At 42.0% G+C, this 22,585-nt stretch overlaps 1 protein-coding gene across 5 annotated transcripts in view; it reads left to right on the top strand.

Moving 5' to 3' along the window:
• The window catches only part of tanc1a (tetratricopeptide repeat, ankyrin repeat and coiled-coil containing 1a), a 70,065-nt gene extending 48,351 nt beyond the window's left edge, over window positions 1–21,714 (top strand). For 4 of the 5 annotated variants that reach the window (XM_034314562.2, XM_053228897.1, XM_053228893.1 and 1 more), the window contains 17 exons: window positions 169–400; window positions 1,575–1,741; window positions 3,036–3,640; window positions 5,568–5,676; window positions 6,528–6,650; window positions 8,144–8,380; window positions 8,788–8,973; window positions 10,329–10,410; window positions 10,537–10,670; window positions 13,581–13,704; window positions 13,828–14,003; window positions 14,848–14,980; window positions 16,792–16,821; window positions 16,942–17,033; window positions 17,106–17,252; window positions 19,786–19,886; window positions 20,505–21,714. In XM_034314562.2, the coding sequence (XP_034170453.2) occupies window positions 169–400; window positions 1,575–1,741; window positions 3,036–3,640; window positions 5,568–5,676; window positions 6,528–6,650; window positions 8,144–8,380; window positions 8,788–8,973; window positions 10,329–10,410; window positions 10,537–10,670; window positions 13,581–13,704; window positions 13,828–14,003; window positions 14,848–14,980; window positions 16,792–16,821; window positions 16,942–17,033; window positions 17,106–17,252; window positions 19,786–19,886; window positions 20,505–21,537 (3,711 nt within the window). In that variant the 3' untranslated portion in view covers window positions 21,538–21,714. The remainder of the gene's footprint in view (window positions 1–168; window positions 401–1,574; window positions 1,742–3,035; window positions 3,641–5,567; window positions 5,677–6,527; window positions 6,651–8,143; window positions 8,381–8,787; window positions 8,974–10,328; window positions 10,411–10,536; window positions 10,671–13,580; window positions 13,705–13,827; window positions 14,004–14,847; window positions 14,981–16,791; window positions 16,822–16,941; window positions 17,034–17,105; window positions 17,253–19,785; window positions 19,887–20,504) is intronic. The other variant, XM_053228901.1, reaches the window with a different exon arrangement.
• Window positions 21,715–22,585: the final 871 nt, after the last annotated feature.

The following is a 22,585-nucleotide window of genomic DNA, read 5'->3' as shown; positions in this document are numbered from 1 at the left end:
AGTCACGCCTTTTTAATCAGCCATCTGCCGGCCGGCGCTCTTCTGCAGACTGACTGTGTGTTTGAGTTACGGGGGATTAAGAGCTCATACAGGAGTGGGGGTTAAAAAAAAAAAAAAAAAGCTATCGGGTGTCGTTCATCCGTCGATCTATTTGTGTTCTCCTGACAGGTTGTAGCATATCATTACTGCCAGGCTGATAACACGTACACGTGCCTGGTGCCGGAGTTTGTGCACAGCGTGTCTGCGCTGCTGTGTCGCGCTCCCCGGCTCGGCGCCTACAGAGAAATGCTGATGAGGGAGAACCAGTTACAGAGTCTGCTGAGCCTGCGCTCGTGCGTCCAGGATCCGGTCGCAGCCTTCCGACGGGGCGTACTCGAACCCCTCACCCTCCTCCGCAAGGGTGAGAGACCTGCCATTCATGCATACTGAACACTGGGTTAAACACACACACACACACACACACACTTCCAGGAATGCAGACTGTATATAACAGTGATTTTCTTTTTTTCTTCTTTTTTGAAAGAAGAAAACTTGATTGAACAGACTGCTTGAGACAGTTCAGATATATGCACCACAATACATTAGAGATTTTATGCTCTGTTTACAAATTTAGGTCTGGAAAAGTATGGAAATGTTTTGTAAAAGTTTGGACATTCGTCCCAGGAACCATCGACTCACAGCCAGGGTGAATTCCCGTTTTAACACGCACACATTCTCACACTCATTCACACCTAGGGGCAATTTACAGTCACCAGTCCTCCTACAGGCATGTTTCTGGGAGGTGGGAGGAATCCAGAAAAATCTTCCAGAGACGATGGATGCTGCAGCCATCCATGGTCGGGAATCCAGGAGAGAAAAATTTGCCTTGCTTTCTGAGTAGGAGGGGCATACTCTGTCTCCCCTGTCACTCAAAGCTACACTAGCCAATCATGGGTGTCGGTGAGCTCATGTATGCGGAAGAGGGCAGATAGCGCTTTCCTCTGAGGGTGTCATGCTGCCCTGTGATGCAGCATGAGCAGCAGGTCGAAAAGATGAGGTTCTCTGGCTTCATGTGTCTCGGAGGAAGCATATGATAGCCTTCACCCTCCCCAGTAGGTAGCTGTCAGATGTCAAAATCAGGCAAAAATAAAAATAAATAAATAAATAAGTTGCTTTTCAGGTGTAGCTTTGCATAGGTTTGAATCTGAATTTGATGCACTGGAATTGAAATGCTTTGTAAAGTAAAAAAATATGTAGTTAAATCTTATTATTTTAAAATGCAACTTGTTTAATTGAGTTTGAATTACTTTAGCTTGCCTTTTTTTTTTTTTTTTAAATGTGGGATTACAAATTCCTAGTGACACAAAAATCATTTCATAGTGCATGTTTATTTCCAAACATTGTGAGCAATATAATATTTTTCAAAAAAAATGTTATACTGGATTAAAAATGTAAGCTGTCATACACACAGAATGTTCATAATATTGCACGAGAAGTTGTATATAAATAGGACCAAACTGTTATCTGTTCACGTGAATCTAAAGTGCATTAACGTCTGCTGCACACTCCTCATCCTCCCCACATGATCCGAGCAGAGAGGAAGATCGCAGAGGACGATTACATCATCGTGGTGGACGGTCTGAACGAGGCGGAGTTCCACAAGCCCGACTACGGAGACACGATCGCCTCCTTCATCACCAAAATCATCTCCAAGTTCCCCATCTGGCTCAAACTGGTCGTCACAGTCAGGGTCAACCTGGTGGTGAGTTGACCTTTGACCTGCCATTGTTCTCTCTCTGCATAACCGCTCTCTAATGAGACTGATTTCTGATCATTCGGGGTTTTATACTCAGGGTTGGTATTGCCATCAATATGAAAAGGTTTTACTCTTTTTGTGTTTTTTTTTCTCTATTTTAAAATATTTTTCTCCCATTTATTCATTCCTGTTTTGCTGTTGTGGTGTTTTGCTTTTTTCATTTCTTGTTCAGCACATGTGCATACATTTTTTTTTTCTTCTCCTTTTCTTTACTTCCATTCTTTCTGTCCCTCTTTTAGGAGTGGCTTTAATTGTCCAAAATTATATAAATTGAGTCTAAATTGTAAGAATTTGTCTAAAAATGCCAGCATGCTGCAGCTTTGAATCAAAACCCAATAAGACTTGCTGTTATAATAAAATAAGTAACGATGTGTTGGTGTGATGCGACCTGGACTTTATCATCACCCCGAAGTGGATTATTTTCCCATAACAGCGTGTCCTGAAGTGTTTTATTCCTTTTATACTACACCAGTTTGTCAACTATTACAATTTATTTTTTATTTAATGAAAGAATGACAGGTCATAGTTTTTATCCATTTACAGTTACTCGAGTATTAAATGATATTGTAACCACATGTGATACTTTAGGAAATACCGTATTGATGTTCTTTAGCATTGGATGTTTTTTTTTCAAAGCTGCTGTTGCTGTCTGGTGGTTTGAGGCCACTGTGGCTGTTTAGCAGAGAGCAGAGCGCCTGTTCTGATCAGAGACGATGTTAACAGGCCTGTGGCCTGCTGGGAGCCTGTTTATGTATGAGGGGTCAGTGGCTTGGATACAACAGTGCAGATGTCCAGAGCAGAAGAGAGCGAGAATGAGAGAGAGAGAGAGAGAGAGAGAGAGAGAGAGAGAGATTCAGAGCTTATCAGCAGCCGGTGCTTGTAAACTGGGGTACTTTATGTCCTTTTCTTGAGCTGTTACTTATATTTATAAATGGGTTACTTTTTCACAGCTGTAGCTGTGTGTTAAACAAATAGACATTAGTTCTGTCCCTGCAAACTCTTATGAGAAGCATCATGGGGTTAGAATTCCAAACTAAGTGCAGTTTTGCATGAAGCAAAAAGTTTTTTTTTTTTTAAATAATTTTTTTCTGTTTGTTTTATGCTTTTTGTTGCAGGATACTTTTATTTTTAATTTATTGGGATGGGATTTTGCACAAAAATGAAGTTTTGCAGGTAATTCTATGCTCCCAAACTGATCTCTTGTTTTCCTTTCTTTCTGTTTATAAATCATTTCCCGCAGGACGTCACCAGCCTGCTACCTTTCCCCATCATTTCTCTGGACGACATTCATGACAAGTCCATCTCTGCAGACTTGCACGCGTACGTCCAGCACCGCGTGGAGCACAGCGCCTCCATCCTCAGCAACATCACCGTCAACGGCAAGGCCGAGCCAGGAGCCAGCTCTAAGTTCTGCTCGCACCTGGTGGGCCGCAGTCAGGGCTCCTATCTGTACCTGAAGCTCACCTTGGACCTGCTGGAGAAGGGCCACCTGGTGATCAAGAGCTCCAGCTACAAAGTGCTGCCCATGTCACTGACTGAACTCTACCTGCTCCAGTGCAACATCAGGTTCCCGACGGCGGTGGCTTTCGAGCGTGCGCTGCCCGTCCTGAACGTCGCGCTCTCCTCGCTGCACCCACTAACTGATGAGCAGCTGTTCCGCGCGCTTAACGCCGGCAGTCTGAAAGGCACACTCGAATGGAGCGACTTCCAGCAACGCATGGAGACACTCTCCTGCTTTCTGATTGGCCGACGTGACAGGACGCGCATGTTCTGCCACCCATCCTTCAGGGAGTGGCTGGTCTGGAGGGCAGACGGAGAGAGCACCGACTTCCTGTGTGATCCGAGGTGAGCAGTGATGTCACTTCCTCCCATTTCCTCTCATGCACTAAAGAATAGAAGTGAGGAACAGTAAAGTTCATCATTTTCATTGATCATGTGTCTCAAATTGTTTGACGTTTATGTACTTCCAGTTGGTTCCTATCAACGATATCTTTGCCTCTTTAAGATTAGAAGAATGTTCAGTGTGGAGTTTTATACAAAACAGTAGCCATCAAAATGCATTGGTTGACATTTATATTCACAGGGTTAGGGGTTGTGTTGAGTTAATACCGCAGTATATCGGCTCATACACAACAGAAACTAGGGCTGGGCAAGATGACAAAAATATCATCACGATATTTCAAGACATTTCTACGATACACAATATGCATCACAGTAGACAGACTTCCTAACGAACTTGCAGCGAAACAAAAGTGTTGCATTTAAAAACTAAACCTTGAAAAATTTGATACTTTTTATTTAATATGTACAGAAAATAAATTAACAATGAAAATAAATTAAATAAAAGAAATTAATGTGTAAAAACATTGAATTTTAAAGATTCAGACAGTAGACAAAGCAAATCTGCTTCATGTTTGTAGTAGACAAATTAAAAATGAACAAAATTATCACAATACTCATGATCTCTCCGAAAAAGTGTATTGTGGCGTAATTTATCACGATGATATTATATTGTCATATTGCCTAGCCATAACAGAAACCATTACATGCGAGACCCTTCTGATATTTTTTTTTTTTTTTAAGAGCAGGCTGATTTTTGCACTACTGCCGTGAAACTGTGTTCATGGTTCCTACATTTATTTACTGCTCATCATTTATTTATTGTATTGCTATACATCACTAACTTTGGTGTTTCCACCAAGAAGTAAACATAAAAGTAGCTGTCAGGGCTACACTGTGTGAACGAATGACTGGTAAATTAGCTGAAGAACAATGAAATCGGTGCTGGTAGGAGACCAGTAAAGGCCAGTTGTTGACAGGATCGTCCCACTGGTGAGGAGTGAGACGTTCAGCAATGACGCTGACAGTAAATATCCAGGATAGCATAAGGTCGGTGTTCCCATCCATCGCGCGAAGCACTTTATCCTGCTCATGTTGTGCCCACTGTGTATGCCAGCGTAGGTGTGAAAATTACTTTATTGAAATCCTGCCATTCATTTTTCCAGCTCTTCAGCGAGTTGCCCACCCTCGTACGCATTACTCACTGCCCTCATTTATCGGAAAAGGCCGGGCCATGCGTGAGTGGGCCTAATGGAGCTGCAGTCGTGCTGGGGAGGCGGAGCGAGCTCGGCATGGCCTACTTCACACAGGTCAAATATGGAGGACACTTTACCACAGCCCCCGACACGACGCTAGCCATGCGCGACCTTTTAGAGAAAAGAGTGTCGTGTCCAGAAACGAGTGAACGAGAACCAGTTCGTGACATTCATCTGCCGTGGAGCTGTCTAGACAGCTTTAATCAGCATTTAATCAAGCAGAGCCGCCGTGACACGGAGTAATTGATGAGGGCGTGTTTTGAAAAAAATATTATCAGTCAAGTACTCTCAAGGCAGAGAGGACAAGCTCTGTTCCTTAAAGAGTGGTGTCTCGTGTTACTCGGGATTAGACAAGCAGGGTGTGTGTGTGCAGTACATGACCTTTCAGCTAATTCACAGTTCACATTAGCACAGGACAGTGTGCCGATAACGTACTCAATACTGCGTGTCAGTAACGTTTACATCACGTCAGTATAGCACTATATCCGCTTTTCAGGTGTCATCTTAAAGTTTCAGTAAGAAGTTAAGAGATGGAGAGAGAAAGAATAAAATGATAGTAGTAATGGATATTCCACTGCCAGTAGTAATGTAGGAGGTGGTGGTGGTGGTGGTGTTGGTGACGATGATGATGATAGGATATTATTTGATTTGGCTCATTGTGCTAATTTGTCACACAGGAGCGGACACGCCCTGATGGCCTTCATGCTCTCTCGACAAGAAGGGAAGCTGAACAGGCAGCAGACCATGGAGCTGGGTCACCACATCCTCAAAGCACACATATTCAAGGTAGCACACACACTCAGCAGGGCACATATCCCCGCAGACATGAGCGCGTTTGACATAAACAACTTACTTACCAGCAGTGATGCTGTTCTGATGAGTTCTTTGGTATATTGTAATTCTCTCTTGTAATTCCAATCAAGTTTTAATATTTTGAATAATTTTGAGGCTATCGTTTTAGATTTCTGTAGACAGAGCGAACATAAGCCGTAGGGCCACACTGTCTATCACATAACAGGAAAGAGAGACATCCATCTTTAGCACATTTTGAACGAATCATAAAATGGCTTCCTGTTCACTATTTATGCTCACTACATAGGGTATAACAGACTAGTGCTGTAGTGACTACACTGTACACTGTTTGAGATTTACGATTTGAGATTCAGCTACAGAAAAGCTAGACTCGTATAATGAATGGATGAAGTTAATTAGAATAATATTTAAATATTTCAGAATTATTTAGCAAAGTAATGCATTTACGAGGTCAGTATATGTATTTATTTAGGGCCCTCTTCCTACATTAGGCAGTTTAGGAAACATATCGTGTAAAAACACTGTATCTTAAACATGTAAATTATTTTTTTTGTCTTTAAATATATAAATATTATGAAAATTCAAGTGTCATTTCTTCAGACTGCCCTTATGAGAATAGACTAATTTTTATATTATACTAGTGACAATAGAAAACTCCTGATGTAGGCTATAGAAACAATAAATCAAGATAAAAGAAAGAAATGTATAATCTAATAGAACGGTGATGACACTGGAGATTCCTACTCGCCCTAGTAATCTTGCACATCTTTCATTTATCACCTAATAGAGGGTGTTAGCGATGTGACACGCTCTTTTCCTCGCAGGGACTTAGTAAGAGGACGGGCGTGTCCTCCAGCGTTCTCCAGGCCCTGTGGATCAGTAACAGTACAGACAGCCTGTCTGCTGCTCTTTCCTCCCTCAGAAACCTCTACACACCCAACGTCAAGGTGAGTTAACACAACCGCCATGCAAAATTCACATCCCTGTCCTTCACACACACTGTTCACACACTGAAGCGAGCAGTTACAGAGTGTGACACATGCAGAGCCTTCACTCTGTGAATGTCAGAGTCACTCAGAGGGGAAGCCTTTTGACGCCCACTGATAAACTAGCTTACGTAATTAGATTTATTATTTAATTAATTCTATTATATGTTAATTGCCTAAGCTTGGACTCCTCTCCTTCCTCATTTTGATGAAACGTGTTGTTTTGTTTGCATGTACGTGGACTAGCGCACGTCAACGTCCTTGACAGCTGAAGAGCCACTCATTAATTCCTGCGGTGTGTTTAGATAAATAAATGAGATTCTGTTTCCACTGCTTTCAACAGATCCCGCTTCATCCCGCATCCTAATCAAGCTTCCATTACCAGGCAAGCTGAGCAATCAAAAGAGGCTGCCTGCTTTCATTTGGCCATGACTCGCGTCCTAGCATTAAATTAATTCAGAAAATGCCATTGGTATGCTTAAAAGGGATCTTATGATGTGTTTGTGTTGGTTGAAGGCTTTTCTTTTTTTATTACTCTCTTTCTCACAACACACTTCAGTCAAGGTGTAATCATCTGAGTTTAGGTTCAGAGACAGGATTTTTTTTTTTTTTTGCTCTCTGTTGGGGCTTTCTTGCTACTTGTCATTACCAGGAAATTAATTTTGATTTGAAGTTAACTTCTGGAAAATTCATGGTTTTTCAGCGCAGTAGATTCTTACCTCGAGCAGGTTTTTATTTCAGCTACACTATCTTCCCCTATGATTTGTAATTGGTTAACTCCTCTGGAATAGCTTATTCTGAAACAAATATGTTTGTCAGCACTTTCGTATAAAATGATTTGGAGGGGTTTATGTGTGAGTATGTTTCAGTTTGTGACGTTAATAAATAACCTCTATGTAAGGCTGTAGTTGAGTACGCCACTGTCAAGCCCAAGACCAGGACTAGCTGACATTGAGTTAAGACCGAGATTTTGTTGGGGTCGAGGCCACAACGTGTTATATGGGGGTTTGAAAGTTTGCTTAAAAGCCACTTGATAAAACAAGACTAGGCAAGCTTAGTTTTTGCTGCACTGCAGTTTGCCAGTCGATCACTAGAGAAGCACCAATGAACATTGTCACAAAGCAGCTTTACAGAAATGAATAGATTCAAATTAAATTAAACCAAAATAAATTGTAAATGTGTGAATTTATTCCTAATGAGCAAGCCAGAGGTGACGGTAGTCAGGAAAAACTCCCAGAGACGATATGGAGATGAAACCTTGAGAGGAACCGGACTCAAAAGGGAACCCGTCCTCATCTGGGTGACACCAGAGTGCGATTATAAATAAATCCCTTCTATAACTGTGTACTTTATGGACAAATATGGACAAATACAAACCAGAGTTTAGTCACTATAAACAGACGGGACATTCTGATCCAGAACCCGTCTCCACCTGTCGCTCATTGTTCCCTCAGGTGTCTCGGCTACTGATCCTGGGTGGAGCGAGTGTGTGTTACCGCACCGAGGTGCTCAACAGCGCCCCTGTGCTGTGTGTACAGTCTCACTTGGGTCATCTGGAGATGGTGGCTCTCCTGCTAGAGTTTGGGGCTCCAGTGGATGGAGTATCTGAGAACGCCATGACGCCTCTGTGTTACGCCGCGGCCGCCGGACACCTGGGCGTGGTTAACCTACTGTGCAGAAAGGGGGCAAAGGTCAGTCAGGATGTCTTGTCTACTCAATATTCAACTCTCATTTATCATTACTAATCAAGCATGTCAGGATGCAAAGGGTGTCCTAGTTTAAGACTGTACAGCGACCCAGAAATAAAGTGCACATATTATTCCTTTAAGTAGTATAATTTTGTGTGTATTACAGTGCACTACTGTTGCTCTAGATTTTTCTTTAATCTAGCGTCTTTTAATGTTGTTCCTTGTCAGAGTGGCCTGTCCTGGTGTTGAGAAAATATTGTGTACAATCAGTTTTTTATGATGTATGCACATCACTGATACTATTGTTTACACCATTTCAACACACACCAAATTAGGAATTAAACACAGATGCCAGATCAGTAAATACCGGAAATTATTTACTTTTAATTCTGACTGAACTTGCACGCCAGGTGGATCATGTGGATAAGAGCGGACAGTGTGCAGTGGTTCACGCTGCTCTGAGAGGTCACACTGAAATTCTGCAGTATCTGCTGGAGCAGGACTGGAGCTCAGACCCCACACAGCCTGAGCAAAGCCTCAAGAGCAGAGTAGTGCAGCAAGCCTTCATCGCTGCCTCCAGCATGGGACATGTACAGGTAACACACACACACACACACACACACACACACACACACATGTACAGAAGAAAAAAACCTTTTCGGTGCTGCTCTTGTGTTTATTTCCATCCCGATCAGCAGTGTTGGTGTTTCTGTCTCACCTTACCTGAAGGTCACGCATCCCTCACACATGTTGTTGTGTAATGTATCTGGAAGTGTTTTGGTTTCGACACAGTGTATTGGAAGGAGTTTTGTTTAGCCCAGTGCATGAGGAAGTGTTTCAGTTATGACATCTGGAATGGTTTTGGTTATGACGTAATGTATTAGGAGAGTCTGGGTGATGATGTAATGTATTGGGAAGGATTTTGGTTATGACATAATAAGAAAGAGCTCGGATTAAAAACATAATTAATTTGAAGACATTTTTGTTATGATGCAATGTTCTGGTTATGAAATAAGATATTTGAAGGTATTTAATTATGACATTAATGTCTTGGAAGGGGGTTTGGTTATGACAGTGTATTGGAGGAAATTTCGATTATAACATTGTAATAGAATGAGTTTTGATTATTTCATAATGTATTGGGGTGGGCTTCGGTTATAACAATCTGTTGGATGGAATTTTGCTTATGACACTTTAGACATATAACATATAGTTCGTGGACACCTGACCATCACACCCATATGTGGTTCTTCCCCAAACTGTTCCCACAAAGTTGGAAGCACAGAATTGTATATAATGTCTTTGTATGCTGCGGCATTACAGTTTCCCTTCACTGGAACTAAGAGACTCAAACCTGCTCCAGCATGACAATGCCCCTGTGCACAAAGCGAGCTCCATGAAGACATGGTGTGTGAAGGTTGGAGTGGAAGAACTCGAGTGTCCTGCACAGAGCCCTGACCTCAACCCCACTGAATACCATTTGAATGGAATGGGATGTTCAAAGAGCATATATGTGATGATCAGATGTCCATAAAACTTTGGCTATATAGTGTATATTTATATAGAGGGTTGGATTAAGTGTTCTTTGTGCTTTGCTCTGTGAAGTTAAGATAAACTATGTTCAAAGTCATCCATGGATCTGCCTGCATTTTGGTTTCTTTCTGTTTTAGGACATGTACAGTGTGTCCCGTGAGTCCTCCATCAAAGGAAAAAAAATATAGAGCGGCAAAACAAAAGCTTTTATTTACAGAACTTGCTCAATATTTCCACCATTTTTCTCAATACAAAAATTCCTATGAGTAGGATTATTTGGATTCGTTCTTCCTTGCTCAGAAAGATCTTTGTCCATAAAAATATGCATTAACCTTATGATGCTGGACTTATGGGACAACCCTGTATTATACAGTATGATATTGACATAATTACTCAGTTTTGTAATATGCATCCTCAGGTGCTGAAGAACCTGCTGGCTCTGAATAAGAATGAGCTCAGTGTGCAAATCGATGGCCATGACACTCTCTGGGGAGAGACAGGTGTGTTTGTGTGATTATGTAGATGGTGGTATATGAGCAGTGTAAAAATAATCCTGATTTATCACTCTAATAGAGATATCAGCCTCTGTATAAGAGTTGGACTTGTGTCCATCATTATGTTTTTAGCTCTGAGTGCTGCAGCTGGCCGGGGCAGGCTGGACGAGTGTGTGTTCCTGCTGGAAAAGGGGGCCGCAATAACGCAGCCAAACCGCAGGAGCGTGACTCCCATTTACACTGCTGTGAAACACGGACACACAAAGGTGGGGTAATTAATCCATGGATTAAAGCTCCCATCATCATGATGGATTTCTATCAGAACAGTCTTTAAGAGGTCATTTTTTTAAATTGCTTTTTATTTGCAGAACAAAGGGGTCAGTTAATGTTTTTTTGTTTGTTTGTTTGTTTGTTTGTATGTTTGCTTTTTATAACTGTGTTAATATTAATGCGCTCGTTCTAATACATTATCATTTCTATAGTAACAGCTTATTCACAGAGATAAAGGGATTAAAAACGTGTAATCATACAATGACAAGCTGCATTTTTTTTGTTTTATTAACTTTGAGGGAGAAAAAAGAGAGAATGGTGAGGGAACGACTGTTTATAGCTGCTTTAAAATTAAAAGTTAGCTCTCACTAGACAGTTCCAACATACTATAATGCTCGGATCTCCGTGTTGGAGTGTAACAGAACGAAACTAAGTGCACTCCCTAATCCACAGCATGAATTTGGTCAAAAATCAGAGAATGTTGAATTTTTCACCCAAAAAAAAGAAGAAAAAAAAAACAGCCTTACCTTACTTACTTACTTACTTACTTACTTATTTATTTATTTAAAAGGTGAAAAATTCATTGCTCTCAGATCTTCACCAAATTAACATCATGCATTAGGGAGGACAAGACTAACACAAGAGTGCACTTACTTTCATTCTATCACATGCCAGAGCAGAGATATAGTATAGTATAGTATATTATAGTGTGTACTTAAGTAGGGTTCAGTAGATTAAACAGGGACAGTCGTTAAAATTGGTACAATTTCGGACAGTACAGTACGGTACAGCACAGTATGGTATAGTAGATAAATAGGTATTGTATAGTATAGTGTAGTAGATAAATAGGTACAGTATACTTTACTGCAGTATAGTAGATTGTTAGTTAGTATACTACAGTGTGGTAGTGTATGGCATAGTACTGTGCCATAGTAGATAAAATTGTCATAGTGTAGTGCTCTACAGTACAGTAGATAAAACAGGTATATTTCTGTCTAAATTCATGCACTGCATGTGTATTTTAACTGAAAATGTGTAAATGTGTGTGGCCCAAACCTGTATATTTTACTTAGTGTAATGTATTGTACATGAGAGGCTCAGATCTCAGCTCTGAAGCGCGACAGGATGAAACTAAATGCACGCCTGTGTTAGTCTTGACCTCTCTAACGCACAGTGTGAATTTGCTGAAAATCTGAGATTGTTCCCTTTTTTGTGCCAAAAAACACAAAGGCTAACCCCTTACCGTTTTTTTGGGTGAAAAATCTGACGTTCTCTGATTTTCACCAAATTCACAGCGTGTGTTCAGGAGGTCCAGACTAACACAGGAGTGCACTTAGTTTCATCCTGTCACACTCCAAAGCTGAGAGATGGTATAGTGTAGTAAATCATAGTGTAGCATTGTATAGTATAGTGTATGAAATGGTTGCAGTATAGTGTAGTATAGTAAGGTTTAGTAGATTAAATAGGTACAATCATTCAAACTGGTATAATTTAATATAGTAGAATATAGTACAGCATGGTATAGCACAGTATAGTATGGTATAGTAGTTAAAGCACACCAATCAGCCATAACATTAAAACCACTGACAGGTGACGTGAATAACACTGATCATCTCGTTACAATGGCACCTGCCAAGGGGTGGGATATATTAGGCAGCAAGTGAACAGTCAGTTCTCGACATTGATGTTTTGGAAGCAGGAAAAATGGGCAAGCGTAAGGATCTGAGCAACTTTGACAAAGTCCAAACTGTGATGGCTAGACGACTGGGTCAGAGCATCTCCAAAACAGCAGGTCTTGTGCGATGTTCTCAGTATGCAGAGGTTATTACCTAACAAAAGGAAGGACAACCGGTGATCCAGTGACAGGGTGATGGGCGCCCAAGGCTCATTGATGTGAGTGAGGAGCAAAGGCTAGCCTGTCTGGTCCGATCCCACAGAGGATCTACTGTAGCACAAATTGCTGAAAAAGTTAATGCTGGCTCTGATAGAAAGGAGTCAGAACACACAGTGGATCACAGCTTGCTGTCTATGGAGCTGCGTAGCTGCAGACCAGTCAGAGTGCCCATGCTGACCCTGTCCACCGCCGAAAGCACCTACAATGTGAGCTTCAGAACTGGACCATGGAGTAATAGAAGAAGGTGGCCTGGTCTGATGAATGATGTTTTCTTTTACATCATGTGGACGGCCGGGTGCATGTGCGTCGCTTACCTGGGGAAGAGATGGCACCAGGATGCACTATGGGAAGAAGGCAAGCTGGTGGAGGCAGTGTGATGTTCTGGGAAATGTTCTGCTGAGGAACCTTGGGTCAGGATAATATGTTCTGCCACACTGCAGATTGTTCAGGAATGGTTTGAGGAACAAAGAGTTGAAGGTGTTGACTTGGCCTCCAAATTCCCCAGATCTCAATCTGATTGTGCTGGACAAACAAGTCAGATCCATGGAGGCCCGACCTCACTGCTTACAGGACTTAAAGGATCTGCTGCAAACGTCTTGGTGCCAGATACCACAGCACACCTTCAGAGGTCTTGTGGAGTCCATGCCTCAACAGGTCAGAGCTGTTTTGGTGGCACAAAGAGGCCCTACACAGTATTAAGCAGGTGGTTTTAATGTTATGGCTGATTGGTGTAAGTGTGCTATAGTACATAAAATAGGTAATGTATTGTACAGGAGATAAAACAGGTATATTTCTATCCAAACACATGCACTGCTTTAACTGATATCAGGAGTGCACTTAGTTTCATCCTATCACACTCCAAAGCTGAGATCCGAGGCTCCAATTTCCAATATATTACAGTCAATAAAATATATGGGTTTGGGACACTACACTAGATTTCACTCACACACACACACACACAGAAAGAAAGAAAGTAAAAGTTTTATTCTTCTTATCATTCTTCTTTCGTCAGGTGGTAGAGCTTTTGCTGCAGCACGGTGCCGAGGTGGACGCCACCGATAAACATGGCCGCTCTCTGCTGATGGTTGCAGCCAGTGAGGGTCACATGACCACTGTGGACTTCCTTCTCAAACAGGGTGAGTCCGCTGACCTCAGGTGAAGAGAGGTGGCCCCAGAGGTGGCATGTGTGGGATTTTTCAAACGTGTGTGTGTGTGTGTGTGTGTGTGTGTGTGTGTGTGTGTGTGTGTGTGTGATGCAGGAGCATGCATGACAGCAGTAGATAAGGAAGGCCTAACGCCGCTGAGCTGGGCGTGTCTGAAGGGCCAGAAGAGCGTGGTGGAGCTGCTGGTGGAGAGAGGAGCGCAGATCGATCACACGGATAAGAACGGACGCACTCCTCTCGACCTCGCTGCTTTTTATGGAGATGCTGACATAGTGCGTATTTTTAAAAAAAAAACTCATACTTCACACACCGGGACATGATTGGTTGAAACTCAGATCACATGATCGGAGTGTGTGTTTGGTTGTGGTGGACTTTAATACAGGTTTATTATCTATACAATCAAGTGCAAAAGTTTGTGCACCTTTAGGATAAAAATGAAGAAAACAATTTATACTTATAAGACATACAAGACATTTATTGAGTTTAAATAGTAAAATATCTGTTCTAACTCAGCCAGACTTTTATAGACTACTTTCTATAAATGACTGCCTTCAGCCTCTTTATTTTTCTATTCATTTTACTTTATCTTTTGGTTTTCTGGGTCGCATTTTTTCCCATTTTAGATTTTAAAAAAGTAGTAAATTCACTCAGCTCTATACAGTAATGAATGCATGTCATGAATGCATAAAGGCAAAGACAAACAGTATTTTTTTGTTTTGTTTTGTTATACTCAGGAAAAAAAAAAAAAAGATTTTCAACATGATTAATACAAATTCATCCTAAATGTCATTTTACAGGAACAGGAAATAGTCAAAAACCTAAAAAACCCTGTGTTCAATATATCTAAAAATTTGTGTAAAATATACAGTATACTTTTACCTAATTAATTACGCACTATATTTTGTTGTTATTAGCACAGTTCTGCTTTGTTTATTAAACATCAATTTAAAAATTTTATTTATATATATATATATATATATATATATATATATATATATATATTAAAATACTGTTATACTATATAACAATCTAAACCTTTTTCATCTTTGACCCACATATTAAAGCAATGTGCTTCTGAAATATTTAGAGTGTATACCCATGTCCCCGCTGCTGCAGGTGCACTACCTGGTGGAGCGCGGCGCTGTGATTGAGCACATGGACTACAGCGGCATGCGGCCCCTCGACCGCGCCATCGGCAGCCGCAACACTTCGGTCGTCGTCACTCTGCTGAAAAAAGGGGCCAAGCTGGGTGAGTAGCGCTCCAGAATCTCTCCACACAAGCATTCACACACCTTTCCCCTGAGTTTACCCCTTGCACTGAATTTAGATCACCCGAATCCAGAACGTGGCCAGCTCTCTCTTCTTCTCCCTCGCATCCTTCGCTCGTTTCCGCACAGCGCTCTGTTCCTCTGCTGAGTCCTAAATGTGACGGAAACGAGGCCATATTTTTTCGCTAGAGTTTGCGCATGCCCGCTGAGCCACTGGCCCACTCTGTAAGTGGGGCGCCAGTGATGTATGAACTGTCATTTCCACCAGGTTTTTTTTTTTTTTTTTTTTTCTTCCACGTTTTTACAGGATGCGTACAGTATGTGTTTTTGTCCTTATTACGTCTTAAAGAAATTAATCAAGTAGAATTTTTATTCATTTTTTTCCATTTGTACAGTTTAAAAAGATAGATATACATAGTACATAGTGGATTGCAAGTTATACAAAGTGTGTTTGCCAGTTTTAATCAAACAGATCAGCAATAAAAAATAAAATCCCAGCTTTTGCTTTAATCTCACACACACACACACTGATCTTCTCGTGGTTGTGACTTGACTCTGCATCTGAAGGCTGTGGGTTCGGTGTCAGATGTAAATCTCATTGTGACCAAGCCACAAAATAAAAACAAAAACAACAGAATGTGTATGAGGTCGTCTACGTGACTCGCATTTGTGAGTCACTTGGTAAAACTGCTATAAGAAATGATTATGAAATTCTTTGGATCAAAATCACAGAAATGATTCACATATTACTGTTGTGTGCCACGCTTCGCTTGTTTAGCTTTTTATGCGTCAGACTGATTTGTATCCAGGTTTGCGCCACGTACTTACCCTGTTTCAAGTTCTCTTGAACTCCAACTTCTCAGTTTGAGACCAGATGGATAGAAAAACGTCCTGCTCCAGTTAGCTTAGCACTCTGGCTTTTTTTTTTATGTTTGCTGAAATCAAACCTACCACTCGCTGACCACTAAACCACTCACTGACCACTGAAAAACAACCACTTCTAAATTAGCATTAGCCAACTGCTCCACACAGCTATAATCAGACAGCAGGATAAGTACAGGCTGGGCTGCATTTTGACTAATGCCATGTGCCTTACCTCATTTCCTCTTCTCTTCTGTTGAAAAAATATTACAGAACAGTCAAAAAAAAAAAAGCCTAGTTTCCATTTTTAGATGAGACGTTTTCTTTTAATCTAGCATTAAATTTGCTGTGCAGCAATAAGAAGTGTTTTCTGTCAACGTATAATCAGCATTTAAGGTGCGGTCAGTGATTTTTCTGTGATTAAAGGTGCAGTCAGTGAAAGTCAGAACTTCTGTAATATTTGGGGAAGTTCTGGCATTATATGAAATAAAATATCAGCTCAGAGGGTTTCTGTGATACACCAGGTTTTGTACATGGAGGGAAAACATTGATGTGGACGACCAATTTCCAAACAATCAGGACAAAGATGTCTGTGAATCCAGAAAGCACTACCTCTGGCATTAGCATTCAGCCATTCTCCCACAGGAATATGTTTATACATTAAGCATTATTAAAGGATGTGTTTTGGGGGACATGGCTTTGGAGGGAACTCCAAAGGAGTTAATGTATGCTAAAATCATTAACCGCACCTTTAAAAACTTAGATTTTTAACTTTTAAGCTGCCAATCAGAACATTATACTGTGTGTGTGTGTGTATGTGTGTGTGTCTTGTTTGGGTTGAATCTCGTCCTGTGTTCTGTGTGTGGTTCTTCACTCCTCTCTCATCACTTCTCTCTTTCTCTTTTTGGCCTTCACTTACCTGCTGCTAAAGGGTACCGCACGTCTCCCTATGATCGATCAGGTACAAGCTTTAGGTAACTCTCTCGGGCCAGTCTCGTTCACAGTAAGGAGAAAGAGGGAGGCGGTGAGGCATGCTGGCTAATGTCCAGTTCTCTCTTTTTTTCCCCCGTTACCTCTGAAGGAAACGCTGCCTGGGCCATGGCCACTTCTAAACCAGACATCCTCATCATCCTGCTGCAGAAGCTGATGGAGGAAGGCAACCTGCTCTATAAGGTCAGTCATGAGCGGTAGATTTTAGGGAGGCATTTTGTTGAGTCACTTGCTAATATCCTCGTTCTTTCTCAGAAAGGGAAGATGAAGGAAGCAGCTCAGAGGTATCAGTATGCACTGAGGAAGTTTCCAAGGGAAGGGTTTGGGGAAGACCTGAAGGCCTTTCGAGAACTCCGGGTCTCGCTCTACCTCAACCTGTCCCGCTGCCGCCGCAAAACCAACGTGAGTCACGCTCATCTTTATCGTATATCAGTGTCTACAGGTATCCTCACGTAATAGTCAACTCCAGAATTATTGGCACCCTTCAGGAAAATGAACAGAAATACACAGTGTCTCTGTCTGTCTACCTATCTATCTATCTATCTATCTATCTATCATGTAACAAGGTTGGAGACACTTCTCCTCCTCCATGTCTCCTAATTTCAAGCTCCTTTATAACCCTAGATTTATGCAGATAGACATCACGAAACTTTATTTTTCCCCACACATATGTGTTGATTTGGATGTTTGGGATCATTATACACCAATCAGCCATAACATTAAAACCACTGACAGGTGAAGTGAATAACATTTGATTATCTTGTTACAATGGCTCCTTTCAAGGGGTGGGATATATTAGACAGCAAGTGAACAGTCAGTTTTCGAAGTTGATGTGTTGGAAGCAGGAAAAATGGGCAAGTGTAAGGATCTGAGAGACCTTGACAAGGGCCAAATTGTCCTGGTTAGATGACTTGGTCAGAGCATCTCCAAAATGACAGGTCTTGTGGGGTGTTCCCAGTATGCAGTGGTTATTACCTACCAAAAGTGGTCCAAGGAAGGACAACCGGTGATCTGGCGACATGGTCATGAGCGCTCGCGGCTCATTGATGTGAGTGAGGAGCGATTGCTAGCCCGTCTGGTCCAATCCCACAGAAGATCTACTGTAGCACAGATTGCTGAGAAAGTTAATGCTGGCTCTGATAGAAAGGTGTTAGAACACACAGTGCATCACAGCTTGCTGCATATATGGCTGTATAGACGCAGACCGGTCAGTGTGCCCATGCTGACCCCTGTCCACCACCGAAAGCTCCTACAATGGGCACGTGAGCATCAGAACTGGACCATGGAGCAATGGAAGAAGGTGGCCTCATTTTCTCAGTGATGCTCTGGACAATGTTCTGCTGGGAAACCTTGGGTCCTGGCATTCCTGTGGATGTTGATTTGACACCTACCACCTACCTAAACATTGTTGCAGACCAAGTACACCCCTTCATGGCAACAGTATTCCCTAATGCAGTGGCCTCTTTCAGCAGGATAATGTGCCCTGCCACACTGCAAAAACTGTTCAGGAATGGTTTGAGGAACATGACAAAGAGTTGAAGGTGTTGACTTGGCCTCCATGTTCCCCAGATCTCAATCTGATTGAGCATCTGTGGGACGTGCTGGACAAACAAGTCAGATCCATGGAGGCCTCACCTCACTACTTACAGGACTTAAAGGATCTGCTGCTTGGTGCCAGATACCACAGCACACCTTCAGAGGTCTTGTGGAGTCCATGCCTCGATGAGTCAAAGGTGTTTTGGTGGCACAAGGAGGAACTACACAATATTAGGCAGGTGGTTTTAATGTTATGGCTGATTGGTGTATTGTTGAATCCATCCATTTTTTGTAACCTCTTTGCAGAGGCAACCAGGTTTGGGGCTATAATGTTCTCATAATGTACTTAGTAAAATTCATGATGCCCTCAATTTTCATAAGCAGAAAGAGAAGTTGTTGCCATTCTCCAGGCAATTTTGGTTGAATTGACACATTCCTAAATTGGAAGTATAATGTGTGTGTGTGTGTGTGTGTGTGTGTGTGTGTGGGCAAAGAACTACTTAACACTAAATGCCATGTGACAAGTAATGAACACTATCAACTGGCTACAGATTCTGTAGATACTTTCACCATAAATTATTCTACTCGTGTCCGCTATTAAAAAGACATTTGCCTCAAGCTGTTAATATGATTGCGTACTGTAAACTGGGAGGAAGAGAAGCCCGTGTGTGTTTGCCTAATCACACTGGCTTTCTACGAAACCTGCTGGCGAGGATGCCATGAAACATACGACAGCCATTTTAATACAAAATTTCGTCATTAAACATTTAAAGAGCATCATTATCCGCAGCTGTTGTGGATCCTCACTATCATTTTGACCTCCTGCTCAAGGACAGAATCCCAATAAGCGTCTGCTGATCACTGAATCACTCAGCAGACTGCAATACAGAACCTGAGTTTTAGGGGGAAAAGAGAGAGAGAGAGAGAGAGAGAGAGACTTAATGAAAACCTACAAGCTCCAGCATTATAATTATTATTATTAAATAGCTGTTCACTACTGATGTATTTCTAACGCAATATTATTTTACCTTAAGTAGTAGAAGGAAGAAAAAGTCAAGATAGACATGAATGTTTCACATCCATCAGGGCTGCTGCGTGTGTGTGTGTGTGTGTGTGTGTGTGTGTGTGTGTGTGTGTGTGTGTGTGTGTGTGAAATTTATAGAGGCAAAGCGTAGCCATACGAATTAGAGAATGTCTGTTTAAACTTTTCAGAAAAAGAAGTGCAAAACCTGACATCTTGCTTTTGATGAACACCTTAACATACACTATTTCACTAAATGGGATACAAACTACTTCACCTTTGTATCTGTTTTGTAACGCTTTCTCTCTTTTCCCCGCCCCTCTCCCCCGTCTCTTTTTCCTTTCCCGCCTCTCTTTTCCTCTCTGGCTCTCTCTGCAGGACTTTGGCATGGCAGAAGAATTTGCCACTAAGGCTCTGGAACTGAAGCCAAAGTCATACGAAGCTTTTTATGCTCGTGCTCGAGCTAAGAGAAGCAGTAGGTGAGAAGCTTTACCACGCATCACATCACAGCAGATCTCTGCTCAGGCCCCAGAAAACATATTTACATTAATAATGTTACTGCCTAACTGAGTACAAGCTATAAATGCTAAGTAGATTACTAATGTATTCAGGGGAAAGCTGGTTTCACAAGGACAAACTTCAGTTTAATTTGTAAATCTGACTTTTTTATCTGAATATCATCAAGTCCATTTTTAGAATATGCAGATGTACAAAATTAATGTTCAACCTTTGGTGTCGAAATAAATTTTAAATTTGGTTTATCAAATTCAGATCATTATGGAGCACCCAATCACTTCTTTACTCCAGATCGGCTGAAACAGTAATGAATAAATCTCTCTCTTTTTTTTTTTTAAATCTGAATTTGGCTTTTGGACCTGTAATTATGACTTTTCTTGTAAACGTTAACAAACTAAAACCAAAATAGTAGAGGATGATTTCTATTTCTGGATATTTCTACGCATTATTTACCAACTGGAACGTCATGTCCTGTTTTCAGTCCTCAAACTGAATAAAAATCCAACAATGCAGATCAATGTGAAGCCTGATGGTGTCTGATAATACTAACCGTTCTTATCTCGAAACTGTGTCTCTCTCAGGCAGTTTGCGGCAGCACTGTCTGATCTCTACGAGGCGGCGCGTCTGTGTCCCAGTAACAGAGAAATCAGACGCCTGCTGGCCCGTGTGGAAGAAGAGTGCCATCAGCGCCCGGGTGGGAAACACGCGTCATCTCACGCTCATCCCTCACAGCACGATGATGAGGATGACGATGATGATGATGACGATGAGAATGACGATGAGGAGGAAGAGGAAGCTGTGTCAGTTCGAGCGCCTCATAAAGGTTCAGAGAGCCTTGGGATAAAGCTGGTGCAGGTGGAGGAGGGAGATGAGGAGAGAACGAGTAAAGAGGAGAAGAGGAAGGAGAACTGGCAGCAGAGCCGAACTCTACCCGACTCTCTGGGCCTGGCGCTGTCAGGCACCCAGTCATTTTCTCCTTCAGCTCACAGACGCCTCCCGTCCAGACAGGCTCAGAGCGTGAAGGGCCGAGAGAACCACGGCCACCACAGGGCCTGCCTACACACCAGGGAGCCGCTCAGAGACACCCAAGGAGGCACTGGTCACCTGGGCCACCTGGACACCATGCCCCTGGCACCAGAGGGCGCTCCAGAGTGCAGGTCCGAGTTCAGCCGTAGCAGCAGCATGCGAGTGTCCAGCTCCTCCAGCAGCCTGGCTTTCACCGGGATGCACTCGGACCGCAACCGCAGCTCTGTCGCCAACGAAAACGCCGCTGCCGTCTCCGACATGCCTGCAAGGCAACATGAGCACAAACCGCGTCCTTTTATGGGCATCACGGACAAAACGGCACGCTTCCACCAACCACCACAACCAACACCACTGCACAGTCACAGCTGGCAGGGTCATGGCACAGAGGAACTGGTGCAGGGACTGACCTGTGACCTCCAGTACCCTAAAACAGGAAGTGCTGCCTACCAGGAGACCTTCCATAACGGCACGCACGCAGCAGAGCTGCACTCAGTGAAGCAGCACAAGCAGGCCAACCTGGCTCGGGACAACCCCATCCTCATCAGCTCCATCAAACCCAAACGCTCCTTCATCGAGTCCAACGTGTAGCGGCTGTCACCGTGGAGACCGCCAAGCAAAGATCAAACTCCCTGTACACCAGTTAGTAACTAATCAATCAGGCTTCGCTTTTAGCCTCTACGTCTTACTTACCAGGCAGCAGTTTACCTCCACGGCGTAGAAATATGGCTTTATTCAGGACTAACTACAAATAGAAACTTAACAAGATGAACGTTGTGTACTGTAATAATTATTCTACATTTAAGCAAAGGGTTTACTGTAGAACTCTTCTCTAAGGGCAGTTAACACTTTAAAGCCCCAATCAGGAACCGCTGAATGACCATCACGCTAAACATGGTAAGTAAACGATAAGTTTTAGCATCTGTGATATCTCAAATGATCCTGTTATTGCAGCACTGATGCCTAGCGCACTTATTCCTGACTGGGGTGTGTGTGTGTGTGTGTGTGTGTGTGTGTGTGTGTGTGTTGTACAGTGCATTTCCTTATAATCCTCTGTACTTGCTAATATATCAATTAATTAATTTATTTATGGCTTCTACAGCTTTAGTTTATTGTTTAAAACATTTTATATTGTTATTTTTGCACAGCTATATATATATATATATATATTATAATTCAGAATCTTTTGAGAAATAATGCTTTGTTAAGACTTCAGGTTCACGTAGAGCTGAGTGCAAAAGTTTGCACACCCTGACAACCATCAGCATAACAACAAGACGACAATATTTAGCATGAAGTTTCAAAGATGTCCCTTCATAATCACACGTAACAAATGATTAAATAATGTAACAATCCAAACAAAATAGCTTCCTGTTTTCTAAATAGTGCACTACATGTGGCTTAAATCATGTCTCTTGCACCCTTTATGGTGCACCTTATATCAAACAGGAAATCATTTCAGACTAAATGATTATTTTTTCACCCACAGCCTGTGAGGAGACGCAAACTTTTACACTCAGCTGTCCATGAGCCGTGGTTTATAAAGAAAGCGAACCGTTTCAGGTTTTAGCGAGACAGATTAAGTTTAAGAGATTATTTTATATGTGCATTATTTGCGTTCAGTTCCATATACAATACT

This window comes from Pangasianodon hypophthalmus, chromosome 2 (assembly GCF_027358585.1).
Source record: "Pangasianodon hypophthalmus isolate fPanHyp1 chromosome 2, fPanHyp1.pri, whole genome shotgun sequence".
Taxonomy (NCBI): domain Eukaryota; kingdom Metazoa; phylum Chordata; class Actinopteri; order Siluriformes; family Pangasiidae; genus Pangasianodon; species Pangasianodon hypophthalmus.
This window is presented reverse-complemented; position numbering and strand designations above follow the sequence as displayed.